Source organism: Pipistrellus kuhlii, unplaced genomic scaffold (assembly GCF_014108245.1).
Source record: "Pipistrellus kuhlii isolate mPipKuh1 unplaced genomic scaffold, mPipKuh1.p scaffold_m20_p_4, whole genome shotgun sequence".
Taxonomy (NCBI): Eukaryota; Metazoa; Chordata; class Mammalia; order Chiroptera; family Vespertilionidae; genus Pipistrellus; species Pipistrellus kuhlii.
In genome coordinates this window covers 44813069-44827581 of record NW_023425540.1, presented here as the reverse complement: position 1 = coordinate 44827581, position 14513 = coordinate 44813069, and the positions used below count along the sequence as shown (strand labels likewise).

Below are 14513 nucleotides of genomic sequence, written 5' to 3'. Positions count from 1 at the left end.
AGCATCGTTTCCAAAACCAATGTTCTTCCTGTCACCTCTCAGTACACATAAATGAGACCTGTGTGATAAAATTTTTTGGCTCTTCTATGACACAGAAATACGAATAAAGCATTACAAGAGACCTACCTCTGCTGGTTCGCTCACTTCTGCACCTCCTCGTATTGTATGAGGCAGAATCTGCAGTAGGTAAGCTTCTGCCTCTTCTGGAAGATCATCATCAATGACAGTAAGGGGAATGGATGCCAACATCTGCCCTTGTGCAAAATGGAGAACTCCAGAACTCGGTCCGATATCCACTGTTACCGGTGAGGGATCGCTGCTATTCCGTGTCAACACCCATTTCACTGAAATATTCCCATGGGTGCCACCATTTCTAACCACTGTAATATTTTCAAATCTAGAGTTTTTAAAAAGAAATATATACAGTCACACAATCCACTCTAGTTCCCTTAGATGGACTATTCTACTATAAAGTTGGCCATCAGATACAGTTAAAAACAGACTCTGTACATAAAGGATGATTGTTTTTAATATGAAGGATTTGATATGTAGATATGTCCTAGGAAACAGCTATAGTAGGAATTCACTTGCATATTTAAATCACTCCCAAAGTAGAAGAGAAAATCATGAGACCGTGGTGGAGGAAATGACACATACTCTCAAGAGTTCAGCGTTGTATCCAACACCACAAACATTAAACCTTGGAATAATACAATAAAGTGATTGTGGAAATGGGTTTAAAATAAACCATACCTCGAGGTTGTGTCTTCATCAATTATGACTGTCCTTTCAAACAAGACACTGTTGAATGAGAGGACTCCGTACGGTTTGTCATTAGGCTTAATGGTGACTTGTACAACAGAAGGGCTTACTAGCACAGCATCTCCCTTTAAGGTATCTTTTAGTAACACAACATGAAACGATTCAGCAATCTCTGGTATGGTGTCATCAACTATTTGAAATTTCAGGTACGATTCATAAACAAAAGGTGGAAAAACAATAGTTGTGTTTGGCTGAAGATCAATGAAGTCTACATTTTGCTGGGCATGTGCTGTTGAATTCCCAGTTACAATGACGTAACTGATTGAAACTTCATATTCATCAGATCCAATTGGATATCCACTGTCATTTTTTCCACGAACCACTGGAATTATGAGAATGTGATCTTCCTCAGGTACCAAATAAATGCTCTGCATGAATCTCACCGGACTATCATTTTTCTTAATGATGATCTCAACTGAGCTCCTGGAAGTGTTAATCTCAGCTCCTCCTTCTACACTTTTAAGTTGAATCAAAAATATTTCATCATTTTCCGGTACCTGTCAAAGAAATATTAATTGTGGCAAAAACATCAGTAACTAAAACACCTGCAAAGAAACCAAAGTGTAAAAAGTCACTATGTTCCAATACAATTACATAAAAATTTAAAATATTTTACTGAAGGGAGCCTATAGAAAGGCTTGTTCCATGTCCACTTAATAAAATATTTTCTAAAAGTAAGTGATATTATAGATGGGGAAGGAAAAGTTCATAAGGCAATGGTGTGAGCAGATAATGAAGTATATGTATAATGTCTTTCAACCTTGATCAATCTTTAGATAACTCTAAAGATTTGACAGTAAAATGAACATATATTCTTAGTTTTATTAGACCTAGTAGGGTCAAAAGCGACAGTCAATGTCAAAAATTATTTAATAATCCAGAAACTACATTAAACATCACATGCCAATTATCAGTTTTCAACCATGTTATTTATTCTTGTTTCTTTATAAAGAGTTTTTTGATACCAATCATATGATTTCCAAAAAAAACATCATGCCTCTCTGGAGAACAAGCTATTAAGAGTCACTCCTGGGGAAAATGTTGACATTGTTAAAATTAAAATATATATACTCTGATATATTTTTTGTAACTGCATGGAAATCTTAGGGACAATTTGCACTGCTATTTGAGCTTTCCTTCACTATAAATTATATTTTATGAATAAAAGTGAAAAAAATATTTTTTACCTCAATCAATAGCAATCAATGAAAGAGGTAAAGTTATTTATCATAGAAAATAAAATATGACTTGATTGATGATCTCTTTTTCCCCAACTTTATTGAGGATGATTGACAAATACAATTATATTTAAAGTTTGCAATGTGATGATTTTATATACTTATATTGACAAATGATTACGAAGTTCAAGATAATCCATCCATCACCTCGCATAATTAATTCTTCTGTATATGTGGCGAGAATGCTTAAGGTCTACTGTCAGCAACTTTCAAGTATATAATACCATAATTATTAACTATCATCACCATGTTGCACACTAGATCCTTAGAAGGGCTTTTACATTTACAATTAAAATGTATAGTTAATTACTGCCCCAAATTATAACATTTTCACTGTTCCAGGATCTAAAAGCAAAATGTTTCTGTTAACTTCCAGAATACAAACTAGTTATACTGCTACCTCATATTTCATCTATTTCAAGATAAACACTCTTTTCTAATAATGTTTTTTTTTTCTTTCTTCTCTTGGAACTTGTGATTTGTTTTCATAACTTTTTTGTAGGAAGGTAGAGGGATGATTATAAATTCCCAGCTATTCCCTCTTTTTCCCCTGGCAATACTAAGATTTTTTAAAGTTAAAAGTCAAAGTTTCTCTTCTTTAGCTCATGGTGGATATGGTTGCACATTATCATTCAAACCCATTTTTTCACTAGCAGTCATATATCTCAATCCTTGGTAATTTCAATGTGAAAAGTAAAAATAACTAAAGTCTTCCTCTGAATGTGGACATTTAAAATACCAAAACAAAAGAATATCAACTATAGTAAAAATTTCTTTGCATATATAGTAAAATATTTATGCTGGGTAAATAGTACTATACCTGATCAAAACTGAAATCACTAATAAAATCAATCATGAGCATTTACAAAATGCTTAGATTTTTGTGGTTGACAATTATATTCAGGTTCATCAGCTTTTAGATACACAGTACAACTTAATATAAAATAAATAAGGGAAATACTAAAAGATATATTCCAAAAGAGCTTTTTATAGAGAAAGCATGACCGGCACAATATACTAACTTTACATAGGACTGTGTTCTTGAATAATTTCAAATACTGAACACAATTTAATCTTTGACATAATGTTCTCTATATGTCCATAACACAGAGTCCTTGTCCCATTTAAACATTTCACATTATCCCACCTCATCATCAAGCACTGTCAGGTTATAAACTACTATGGCTATGCCCGGGGGAAAGGAGATGTTTCCTTTAACAGGACTCAAATCTTCTTCCGGTGGGTTTGGGCCACCCTCTACCTGTAAAGAAATACATATGAAATAGTTCACAAGAGTAAAAAAGCATTATTGTGATGTCAGCTGACAAAAATCTGAAGTTTATTTTAAAACAAGTAGCCCTACGCATGAATCTGTGTGCCAGTAGCTCACAGCCACCCTCCTGTAGCTCCCCCCGCCACCCTTTCTGCCCCCCCTTATAGCTTGCTGCCCTGTCCCCTCCTATAGCTCTTCACCACCTGCTTGTAGCTCACTGCCCCACCCTCCTGCTGATCCGTGATCCAGTCATTACGAGATCAGTTGTTACACTTCATGGCATAATGACCATTTGCATATTACATCTTTATCATATAGGATGTTTTGCAAAAATTATACTAATCAAATGGGAGTCTGCCCTTCAAATTAACAGTCAAGACCTGTAATTATAGATCTCAACTATAATTACATTAAACTACATAGTGTCTAGGAGCTTTCTCTTTTAGCCCAACCACTGTATTAAACCTGAGGGGGAAAAAACATGTCATTTTTCTTGAAAGGAAGTTATTCAAAATTAGTAAATTCTCTTAAGTAATGGAGTCAAATACCAATTCCACTAGGGACTATGCAAGGTATTTAACAACTCTAGGCAGCCTTTTCCTCATCTTTCAAGTGGGCATAATAATTTATAACAAGCTAGATGTGAAGATTAAATAAAATCATTCCTTTTGAAAAGTATTAAGTACTCTGTGCCTGACCTCTTTTAGGTAGTAAGTATACAACAGTGAACAAGACAAACTCCCAAACCACCAGGACCTTACATTTTTATGAAATAAATAAATAAATAAATAATAAATGTGTATGTGGGAGATGAAGATAAGGATTATGGAGAAAAAATTTAAAAGGGTGTGAAAGAGCCTGAATGCTAGAAAGTTGCTGTTTACATGCAGTGAAAACAGCTTTAGAGTAAAGCTCTAGAGCAGTATATGGAAATACTAAGTGCTCCACAAATGTAAGCCGTAATATTTCAACTAAACACAAGAGTTAAGAGCCAATAAAGTAACTTCAGACATCCACGGCGAAGTTGAAAACACTGTACCTAATGATGCCATGTCGTTGCTACAATTTTTCACACTTTTCCTATATTTATTATCAGAAAAAATTTCAAGAATTTATTATCCAAGCGCCTATTCCTAAGCACATTAAATATTGCTTAAGGCTTCTTCTGTAGAACTCGAAAGACTTTTGCATGTTTAACACAGTAAGCACCCAGCCTGTTTTGTCTTCAGGACGGAAAGTACAGTGTCAGTCACCAGTGACTGGGTGCTTAACGTGTTAATTAATATTGCCTATGTTTTCATGTATTACTGCCTGATGCCAGTTTATTCTCTTATGTCATTAACACAACCACCATATGATGCAGGACTCCACAAGCACAAGTAAAGCTCCTCTATGCTTCAGTAGAATTATGTTACATAAATCCAATTACCCAATTTATTGGTGTTATAGTTAATAATGAAGATATAAACTGCTATCAAGACTTCTTTCCAAGGTGCTAATGTTTGAAAATAGCATATGATCATGTTTTGGGTCTTATAAAAAAATTAGTTGAAGATTTAAATATGTACCTCATAGAACAGCAATATGATGACCAAATAGAATAATGGTGAGCATGTGGTCAGTAAGCAGTAAAATGGAATGGTTACAGCCAGCACCAGAAGAAATACACCTCACCCACAGCCTATCTTACTCATGTCAAATGCTATAATTTCTACAGACTTCCAGAGTGGAGTGCAACTATGTTTAACACCATCCATTAAGTGCATTTTTTAATAATAGAAAATGTAAATGGGGAAGATTACATATTAAATAACTTCATATAACCCTAAGTGATCCATGGGCATTTAAAAATTTTATGTCCTTGAAGGAGTACATCATAAAGGGTCCATAACTTGTATAGAAGTAACATTATTACTACTATTCTATTTTATGGTTAAGTAGTATATTGTGTTCCATGTAAGCACAGTATATTCAAGTAACCAAGGAAAACATTTTTATATTAACCATGAAATTTATCAGGTAATGAAAGTATTTAATTTCATTTTTATTGAGGGTCTCACTCATTTGTGTACTATAAGGGTCATATTTCTTATACCAAGAACCTTGACTTTTAAAATTATAGCTATCTGGTATGAACTCTAAAATGTTACCACTTAAACTTTTTTCAGAGTAAACGTACCTCAAAAGTCACAGTGACCATCCCGTAGGTTCCTTTTTCTCTGATGAGAGTCAGAGGCACAGATTCGTTTCTGCCCCTGGGCTCCCGCACTGTGATTGAGGGAGGCTACAGGGAAGAGCAAAGACAACCAGGCGCTGAGCAGAGGTAGGACCCAAGCTGCAAACTCTTCCCTTAGTAATACTGCATTTCCGCAGACAAATCCATCCCCATTGTACTCGTAAGCATGTGGTATTTCCTACCATCAAATTACTGCAGCTAATAACATCTTTGGTTTTTAAAAAAGGAACATAAAACTTATCATGCACACAATGTGCGTTTTTAACTGGTTCTCGCATCAACTAGCTGTTCCGCTGAGGAATCCTAACGATTATCTACTCAAAAGATGGCAAATTCAAATGCTCACAGGGGCACAGGAGATCACAAAAATGAGTTTCACCGCCGGACCAGGGCAGCTCACTGGTACAATCACTGGGCCTTGCTCCCAACCACTATTTTCCTCATTGGTCAGCTCGCCATTGAAAAGCAGACAAGTGCTAATGACTTTTTCAGAACGTGATTACTGAGCAAAAGAAAGAGCCAGGACTTCCAATGCTGAAATGTGCTGGCGTGGCTGGCTGAAACTCAGCATAGAAGAGGAGGAGGAGGGAAGCAGCCAGGTGCACACTAACGAGGGCAGTGGCGCCCATCTCTCCTGAGGACTCTGAGTTTCAGCATCCCATCTATAAATAGGTAGGATGCCTGTCACAAAGGGTTATGATGAGGTTTCAATGAGACAATTCACACTAAGTGCTTATCCTAGTACGGGACACACAGTGAAGGTTCAGTAAACGTTGGCAGTTACAATTATCATCATTAATGTTGTCTTCACATCAATATAATCATGATCTATCCTGGGGACCAAAGTCAGCCTATTTAGCAACTACTGTGAGCTTAACAGTTACTTAGTTTAATTTTAGTCTTGCAGGGCAGCTACCCAATGAGAGACCACATAGTCATGGACCTGGGACCAAAGCTAGAAACAAGAATATCATGACCAATTAGCAAAAAATTACACTATTATCTAGCAACCACAAGATAATCTAGTTGTAACCATACCATGTCAAATGAAATAATTCCAAATGCATTGTCATTTGATAATATTGTCACAGTAACAGTCCGTGGCCATCCAAGCTTCACATTTGCTGAAGGTTTCTTTAAAAAAAAATAATAATAATAATAATAATAATAATAATAATTTAAAAATAAGAGGAAAAATAATCATTTTAACAGAATTTCTGTCTTTAAGTAATTATTAAGAATGTGAATAAAAATACAAGAATACTTTTAATGCACAGATTTAAAAAATACATTTAAAAACTACATTTAAACTTAGTCAACATGGCAAAAAATTCCTAGCAAGAATTCTTGAAAAAAGTTTTGGAAATAATTAAGAACTATTAAAATATTATATAAATCATTATAATTATAAGTAATCACTAGCTAGTAATATTACATGTATTATAATTACTCTAATGTCATTACTGATGTGACAGAGAATAAAGTAAGCAGTATTAAATTCTATTCAAACATAATTATTTTTCTTATACTTTAGAAGATGCTGAAATTTGATAATTAGTTATTTCATAAATCAGAATCAAATTAAAATAAAATATTAAGCCCTAGCTGGTTTGGCTCAGTGTATAGAGCATCAGCCTTCAGACTGAAGGGTCCCAGGTTCGATTCTGGTCAGGGACACATGTCCAGGTTGCTGGCTCAATCCCCAGTGGGGGGCATGCTAACGGCAGCCAGTTATTAATTCTCTCTCTTCATTGATGTTTCTATTTCTCTCTCCCTTTCCCTTCTTCTCTTAAATCAAAAAAATATATTTTAAAAAATAATAAGATATTAAAATAACTTTTTTAATAAATATAAGATTTATCTGCAACATTTCTCATTATTCAGCAACAGCATACAGGAATATTTAAAAAAAAAAAAAAAAAAAAAGACTGTACAAAAGTAAAACCTGAGTGTTTCAAGTATAATTTTCATGAAAAGTTTTATACTAATATAATTTAAAAAAATTCTCAATGCCCTTTAGAAAAATAAACAACAGCATTGTTAGTAGTCATTGCCTCAACCTAACAGATTAACCATAAAGGGCAATTAAACCTTAAGCAATTCAAGCATTTTTCCCAGAGATACTCCGAATTTATTCAAAGGCATTGGGACCTCCCACTTCCATGCCTGATTTTTTTTTTTTTTTTATTTTTTTTTTTATGCTTCTCCTTTGAATTCAGAAGTCACGGTCATTTTTTTGTGCATCTGGTAACACGGAAAGGGTAAAAGAGAAAAGGGCCAAATGAAAGACAAGGTTTTCTTGAGCATCTGTCATGGAAATTCCTAAATAAGCTGAATGGATCCAAACACTAGCTGCAGGCTCTGTTGAAGATTTTCTGAGGAATAATCAGCCAGTGGAATTGCTAAAGAGGTTTTCAGTTCTAGCTTCTATGAAAACTACAATTTACTAGCTAAATTGGCTGATCTCTAGAGAAATAGGTTTGTAAGCATTACAAGATTTTTATGGGTTTAAGTTTTGGGTGAGGAGGGTTTACCTGTAATGATAATAGGAAAATGAATGTCTCATCAGGCTCTGGTATGTCATCATCACACACTGCTATGTACACTGTCCTATTTGTTTCTCCAGCAGGTATAAAAGCTGCAGCATATGTGTCAAAGAAGTCCCCAGTGTCCTCTCCATACAGCTGTCAAATGTAAAATACAGACAGTTCTTACACAGAGCAGTTAGGACAAGGAAACCTGCTGCCAACTGGAGCAATCAACAGGGAAAAGCATGAATCATCAAGTGACACTATATGTTTTGTTCTGTTTTGTTTTGTTTTGTTTATCGTCTAAAGTTTTACATATATCTCCTTTTTCCTCAGTTGACCCCTCTTTCCCTCTGCAGCAATCCTCACCCTGGGCAAGCCCCCACCGCCCCAGTGAAGTGACACTATATTTACAGATAAGATGTACAAAGGCAAATATTTAACAACCAATAATCACCTTAAAAGACATTATAAAAAGAAATGATGCTACACAAAAACATTTGCTTATGCTCTGGAAAGTAAAGAAATTACTTCACAGAAAAGTAGTAATAACTATAAAGGAAAGTACGATGTAAATGTTTTTTCTCTGCCTCTTGATTGATCTAAGTGAATTACAGCAAACCTAACAAGACAAACAGCAGCTAAAACTCTCCCAGTGAAGGGTTAAAAGTAGCTTGTCAAAATACATTAGAAAAATTAAAGACCCAAGTCTTTTAGCATTCCAAACATATTAGTCATTATAAGCTTTTCCTTAACTTTTTAAGACCTCATTCTGTAATATCAGCATCGCTAATAAGATTCTCAAGGGAGCAATGATTATGAAATTATAAAGCAGCAGCTTCTTGTGCAAATCTAAATGAGATTTCTTTTGCTAAATAACTCAAAATGAACAACATTGCTACTAGAAAATAAACTATGATGTAATACAAATAAAAAGTAAAGGATATAGGTAGGCAAATTTTAGTCTAGCTCTAGTTTTCATTTATAACGAAGTTTTAAATACTTCATCTAAGGAAGTTTCGAAGGCTCAGGGAAAAGTTGTTCTAATAATGTAATATAAAAAAATGGCAGTCATTTAAAAAATAATATCAAGAGCCACTGAAACAAAGCTGAAAACATAGTAACCTAACCCAAAAAATCTTTTAACAATCCAAAATATGCAAAAATCTGCCCAGCCAGTGTTGCTCAGTGGTTGAGCATCAACACATAAACCAGAAGGTTGTGGTTCGATCCCAGTCAGGGCTCATGCCTGGGTTGCAGGCTCAATACCCAAAGGAGGGTGTGCAGGAGGCAGCTGATCAAAGATTCTCTCTCATCATTGATGTTTCTATCTCTCTTCCTCCCTCTCACTTCCTCTCTGAAATCAATAAAAAATATATTTTAAAAAAACACAAAAATCAATACGTATATAAATAGTTTCATTAAAGCAACATTTATAACAACACAAACCGTCAGCAACCACAATGAAAAATAGTTGAGGAATGATTGGGAAATGATGACACCTCTATGAAGAAAAGCTGAGAAAATAATAGACCAACTCAAAAAGTGTATTAAAATACAAGCAAAATTATATGTACAAGATTACCAAGTATAGTATATATTCAAACAAAAAATGGACTCCATAAATATCTACATATATGTAATAAATTAAAAAGTAGAAGCAATGCACAAAATATAGTATTAGATTTGCTGCATATGTAGTTTTTCCCTTTGTCCTTCTTCACATTTTTCAGAATGTGATCATATAACCTACTGCTTAAAAACTTATTTTGGAAAACAAAAATCTTAAGCATTTTGAGCCTCAAATATGAGGTCATACAGCAGTACTTTCTGGTTAAACATAAACACAACATGCACATGCAAACCATCCAATAGTCAAACCGTGTGTAAGAGTTTAACAAATTCTACCTAATTTCAACATACGCTGACCTACCTAATTTCTCCTAAAAGAGGAGAAAGAGAGCTGTGACACAACTAAAGGTTTTTTAATTGCTTTTTTTCTACTTTTAAATACTTCATATGTTTACTTAAGCCACCTGACAACAGATAGTATTTCCAAGCACAGACAACTAGAATCCAAATTACCCAAAATAAGATATTCTTTTACTTAGAAATATTTATTGATATTTTTGTTTTATTTGTTTTAAAATAAACATGAACATTTTAAAATAATCAGTCTATATCTTCTTCTTTTTCAGTCTGTATCTTTAAAATACCATTATTGGCAAACACACACGCCACCTTGGAGCACTCCATAAACCTGTATAAATGGAACAGTGTATATGCAAATCATTTATCATGATCAAACTACTCAGAATCTCAGTTAAAAAAATTCTTGTCATGGAAACTAAGAAATTTAATATATATTTCAGTAAGAATAGAACTACAATCATTTCTTACCGATACAATTGCTGTGACATTTGCTGGCTCTCCTATCCTTTCGATGACAAGACGAATAACTGTTGTACTTGTTTCATTAACTACAAATTCTGTTTGTCCAGCAAACCTTATTTCTGTTTCTCCAAACACAAAAGGGATGAATAAAGCTGAGAGAAGGTTTACGAATAAAGATGCAGAGGGCATCCCTATGGGAGAAAAAAAATTTGTTCACAAAACATGTATAATACATTTTCATTTGACTGTGTTGTCTACAAATAGAAACACAGTGAAGAGTTAGTAAGCCACTAAGACATAAATATAGCCATCAATTCAAATATGTGATCACAGAAATAAACTAAAAATCACAAATTCTTCTATGATTCCTTTTACTATTCATAACTATGTTTTATTCTTTATCTTATATATATCAAGATAACTAACCTTAAACTTACTTATCAAATTTAGTTTATTTAAAAAAATGACCCTCCAGCCCTAGCCAATTTGGCTCAGTTGATAGAGCATTGGCCTGCAGACTGAAGAATCCCAGGTTCGATTCCCAGCTACAGACACATATCTCAGTTGCAGGCTCCATCCTGGCCCTGGTTAAAGCTCATGTGGGAGGCAACCAATTGATGTGTCTGTCTCTCTCACATCGATGTTTCTCCCTTTGTCTCTTTACCTCCCCTCCACTCTCTCTAAAAATCAATGGGAAAATATCCTCGGGTGAAGATCAACAATAACAACAACAAAAATGACCTTCCAATTTATTCTCAGAAAAACATAAGTAGCAACATGAAAACTTAATTAAAGCCCATCTTCCCCCCAAATGAAACTAAAATACAAGCAAAAATTTTAAAAATTACTGAATGAATCAATAATCCTAATCAAACTTACTTGTCTATTTATTTGATCAAGTAAATATGAGAGAACTCTTGAAACAGGTATATAAAACAGTTTAAACTTAAACTCTATAAATAAATTGACTTCTTTGTTGTATCTACTTTTTCCTTAAATTTGTCTTATTTGAGTCTGCTTTTTAAGTTTTTAGTTATTACAAGTAAATGCTAATTTTTTCAAAAAACTCAAAATTCTCCCATTTTAGCAACTAAAATACTAATGCAACTTCCATGTTGCTTTAAAAATAAGCAAATTTGGCAAAGTGTGCATTTCTATAACTTCTATTGTTTTCTTCTTACCACAATGTGCATGTTTGTGAGTCATCAATATTGTTCCTACTTTCAGCACTGTGTGGCTCAAGTGCTTTCAAAAGCACAACAGTGTAGTGGCCCCTTGAAAAGCCCTGCTGTTTTGTAATGTAGATGTACCTCTAAAAATGTGAACAATTTATCTCAGGGATCATTAAGATTCCAATGGATTATGTGATCAGTCACACGAACATAACAAGTTCATGCATTTTAAAGGGGAGTTGTATTCCGAACTCTAAGTATAAGCCAAAAAATGCTTCCTATTAATCTTTTTTTAATTTAAATTCTTTCTTGTTTAAATATTACATGAGTCTCCTATTCCCCTCATCGACCTCTCCCAGCCGCTCCCACCCCCTAGCATATGCCCTCACCCCCCTACTGTCTGTGTCCATTGGTTATGCTCATATGCAACTTCCTATTAATCTTTACCTTAGTCAAGAGATAATTAAAATTTTATGTATGTGGTTATTTCCACGTGGCAATACATGGCTTTATATTTAGGAACCACAAAATAAGGAAGTTTTTGACATATGTTAAGGTTTAAATGAAATTTTCTCAGTCAAATATATTCAAACGTTGTAGTCTGAGATTGCTTCATGTCTCACATGCTAATGGCAGCAAAATCCATAGACAGAGATGCAGAGTTCAGATGGAGTCCAGGAAAAAGACACAGGCCAATAGGGACAGAGGTTTTGGAGGACTAGGTCACTTTTTACACTGTACCTTCTCTCTAAGAAAGCCTGACATGGGCTAAGGAACTGGCAAGAAATAAAAAAGGTCTCCCTTACCAGCTTCAAACTCCTCCTTGACTTCTAAGCCAGGAACATTTATAGAAAGAAAGGAAGTGGAAAATATGAGAAAGAGAAGGAAAAAAGGAAAAATCTGGGTGAAACAGGCAATTGGGAGCAGTTCTAAAGACAACTGAAGAAGATTTTTTGAGGAATTTAGGGCCAGAATGGTTTCACACTTCACTTATGACAAACAGTGAAAAAGCAATGAACTAGAAAGATCAACTTCAGTCCATTGTGATTTTCAAAAGAAACAATCCCAATTCCTTGAATATGAGATGTGATAGAACCTTGAGCTGAGAGAAATAAGATACCAGAAAAAGTTCTAAGTGAGAAAAGAGTAAAAGTGAGTTACAGCATGAAAAGGGGTAATCATGAATAACTGGGATTATAAATTCTCCAAGTTTGACCTGGATAAGAATCAGTTTAGACCTTTGTCAGAATTCTTATTCTCTCACCCAGAAATTCAGATCCAGTGAGTTTAGGGTGGGGTCCAGGAATCCCCACTTAACAGGCAATCTGGGTGATTCCAATACAACTGATCCTTGGGATACACATTGAAATACACTGTCCCAGAGTGTGAGAAAGAGTGTAGATTTAAGTCAACTACTGAATTTTTCAATGCAATATGCTTGAACTTCCTGTAGACTTCCTCATATATTTTTCTACATATTACTATATTGCATTTTAAGACTACATATATTCAACAGAAAATTTATAATGACCTACATATAGTAATCAGAACAGCAAATGCTTACATAGTACTGTCCTAGGTACTTTATACATAATAACACATTTAAACTCTGTGAAGAAGGTACAAAATTTACGCTATTTATAGATGAAGAAACTAAGAAAAACAGATGAACACGTACAGTCTTATTTAGTTAAGTAAGCGGCTAGGCAGGATTTGAACCCCAGAGTCCACCGTTAGACTCTACCCAATAACCAAACTATATTGCCTCTTACATTTTATTCATATAAATCATACATACCCCTCATGAATAATATAGATTTATGCTCTACATTTTAAATAATTCAAATATTTTAAACTCATGCACAATAATCAAAACTACCATAAAATTGCATAATAATGAGTCTCCTAAAAGTTTGCACCTTACTATTCTTTTTTTTTTTTTTAACTGAAGCTAGTTCTCTTGACTACTTTAAATATTTAACAGCATCTGTTAATGTCAGGACCAATGAATTCAAATGGTGTATTCTTGCAGTTTCCCAAGCAATTAGAGCCCCAAGATCTTGTGGTTAAGTCAGTAAATTTATTTTAAATTGGTGTACATCAGTGAGTTCTGGGACTATACAAAATGAACAGACAGGCATGATTGGAAAAGCCTCAAATTCAGTGACATCACTGATAATTGAATCTCCTCTGCTTTCATCCTTTCAACTTTAAGAAACGTTGTTGAGGCAAAGCTGGCATTCAATGGAAATTAAAAGATGAAGAAAAAGCTTTGAAGGTGAAGTTCCCATTGGAAAACAGGCATAATTATATAAACGCGTTTCTCTTTCGGAGTAACTAGGGAAATTTTCCTCTATCATACTAAAAATCTACTATTTGGAACTCTATTAAATTCAGAAGACTAGGTATTAGTAAATGACATAATACTTAAATCTTATATCTGTTTCAGGTCACTTTTTCTCTCATTAGATTTAATAAAAGTTTTGCAGAACCCATCAGACCACCTATTTTGAACCTCTATAAAATAAATTTCAAACTATATTTAAAAATCATAATATGCTTAATTCATATTCTGTCACAATCGTGAAAAAATAATTTTAGCAGTACTGTGTCATTCTTCAGCTCTGTAATGCATGATATTCCAATACTCTAGCCCTCTAATTTCCAACTAGCATCCATGTTCTCACACCTCCACCTCTTGCTCAGTATGATTCAAATGAAATAAAAAGTGTTCCTGATAATAGATCTTTTATCTCTAATAGATCTTTTATTTTATTCAAGCAAAATATGAGATCTAGATTACTTTACTTCTTACTTCCTAAATTATACCATGAAATTTTGACAGAGTCC

General features: G+C 34.1%; 1 protein-coding gene across 1 annotated transcript in view; it reads right to left on the bottom strand.

Annotated features, from left to right (window-relative positions):
• ADGRV1 (adhesion G protein-coupled receptor V1) overlaps positions 1 to 14513 on the bottom strand; it is a 423988-nt gene that overhangs the window by 392542 nt on the left and 16933 nt on the right. Inside the window, exons 2-8 of the mRNA XM_045571582.1 lie at positions 10498 to 10682; positions 8104 to 8253; positions 6608 to 6703; positions 5513 to 5617; positions 3208 to 3321; positions 754 to 1319; positions 127 to 397 (exon numbers count right to left, since the gene is read on the bottom strand). Coding sequence (XP_045427538.1) covers positions 127 to 397; positions 754 to 1319; positions 3208 to 3321; positions 5513 to 5617; positions 6608 to 6703; positions 8104 to 8253; positions 10498 to 10682 — 1487 coding nt within the window. The remainder of the gene's footprint in view (positions 1 to 126; positions 398 to 753; positions 1320 to 3207; positions 3322 to 5512; positions 5618 to 6607; positions 6704 to 8103; positions 8254 to 10497; positions 10683 to 14513) is intronic.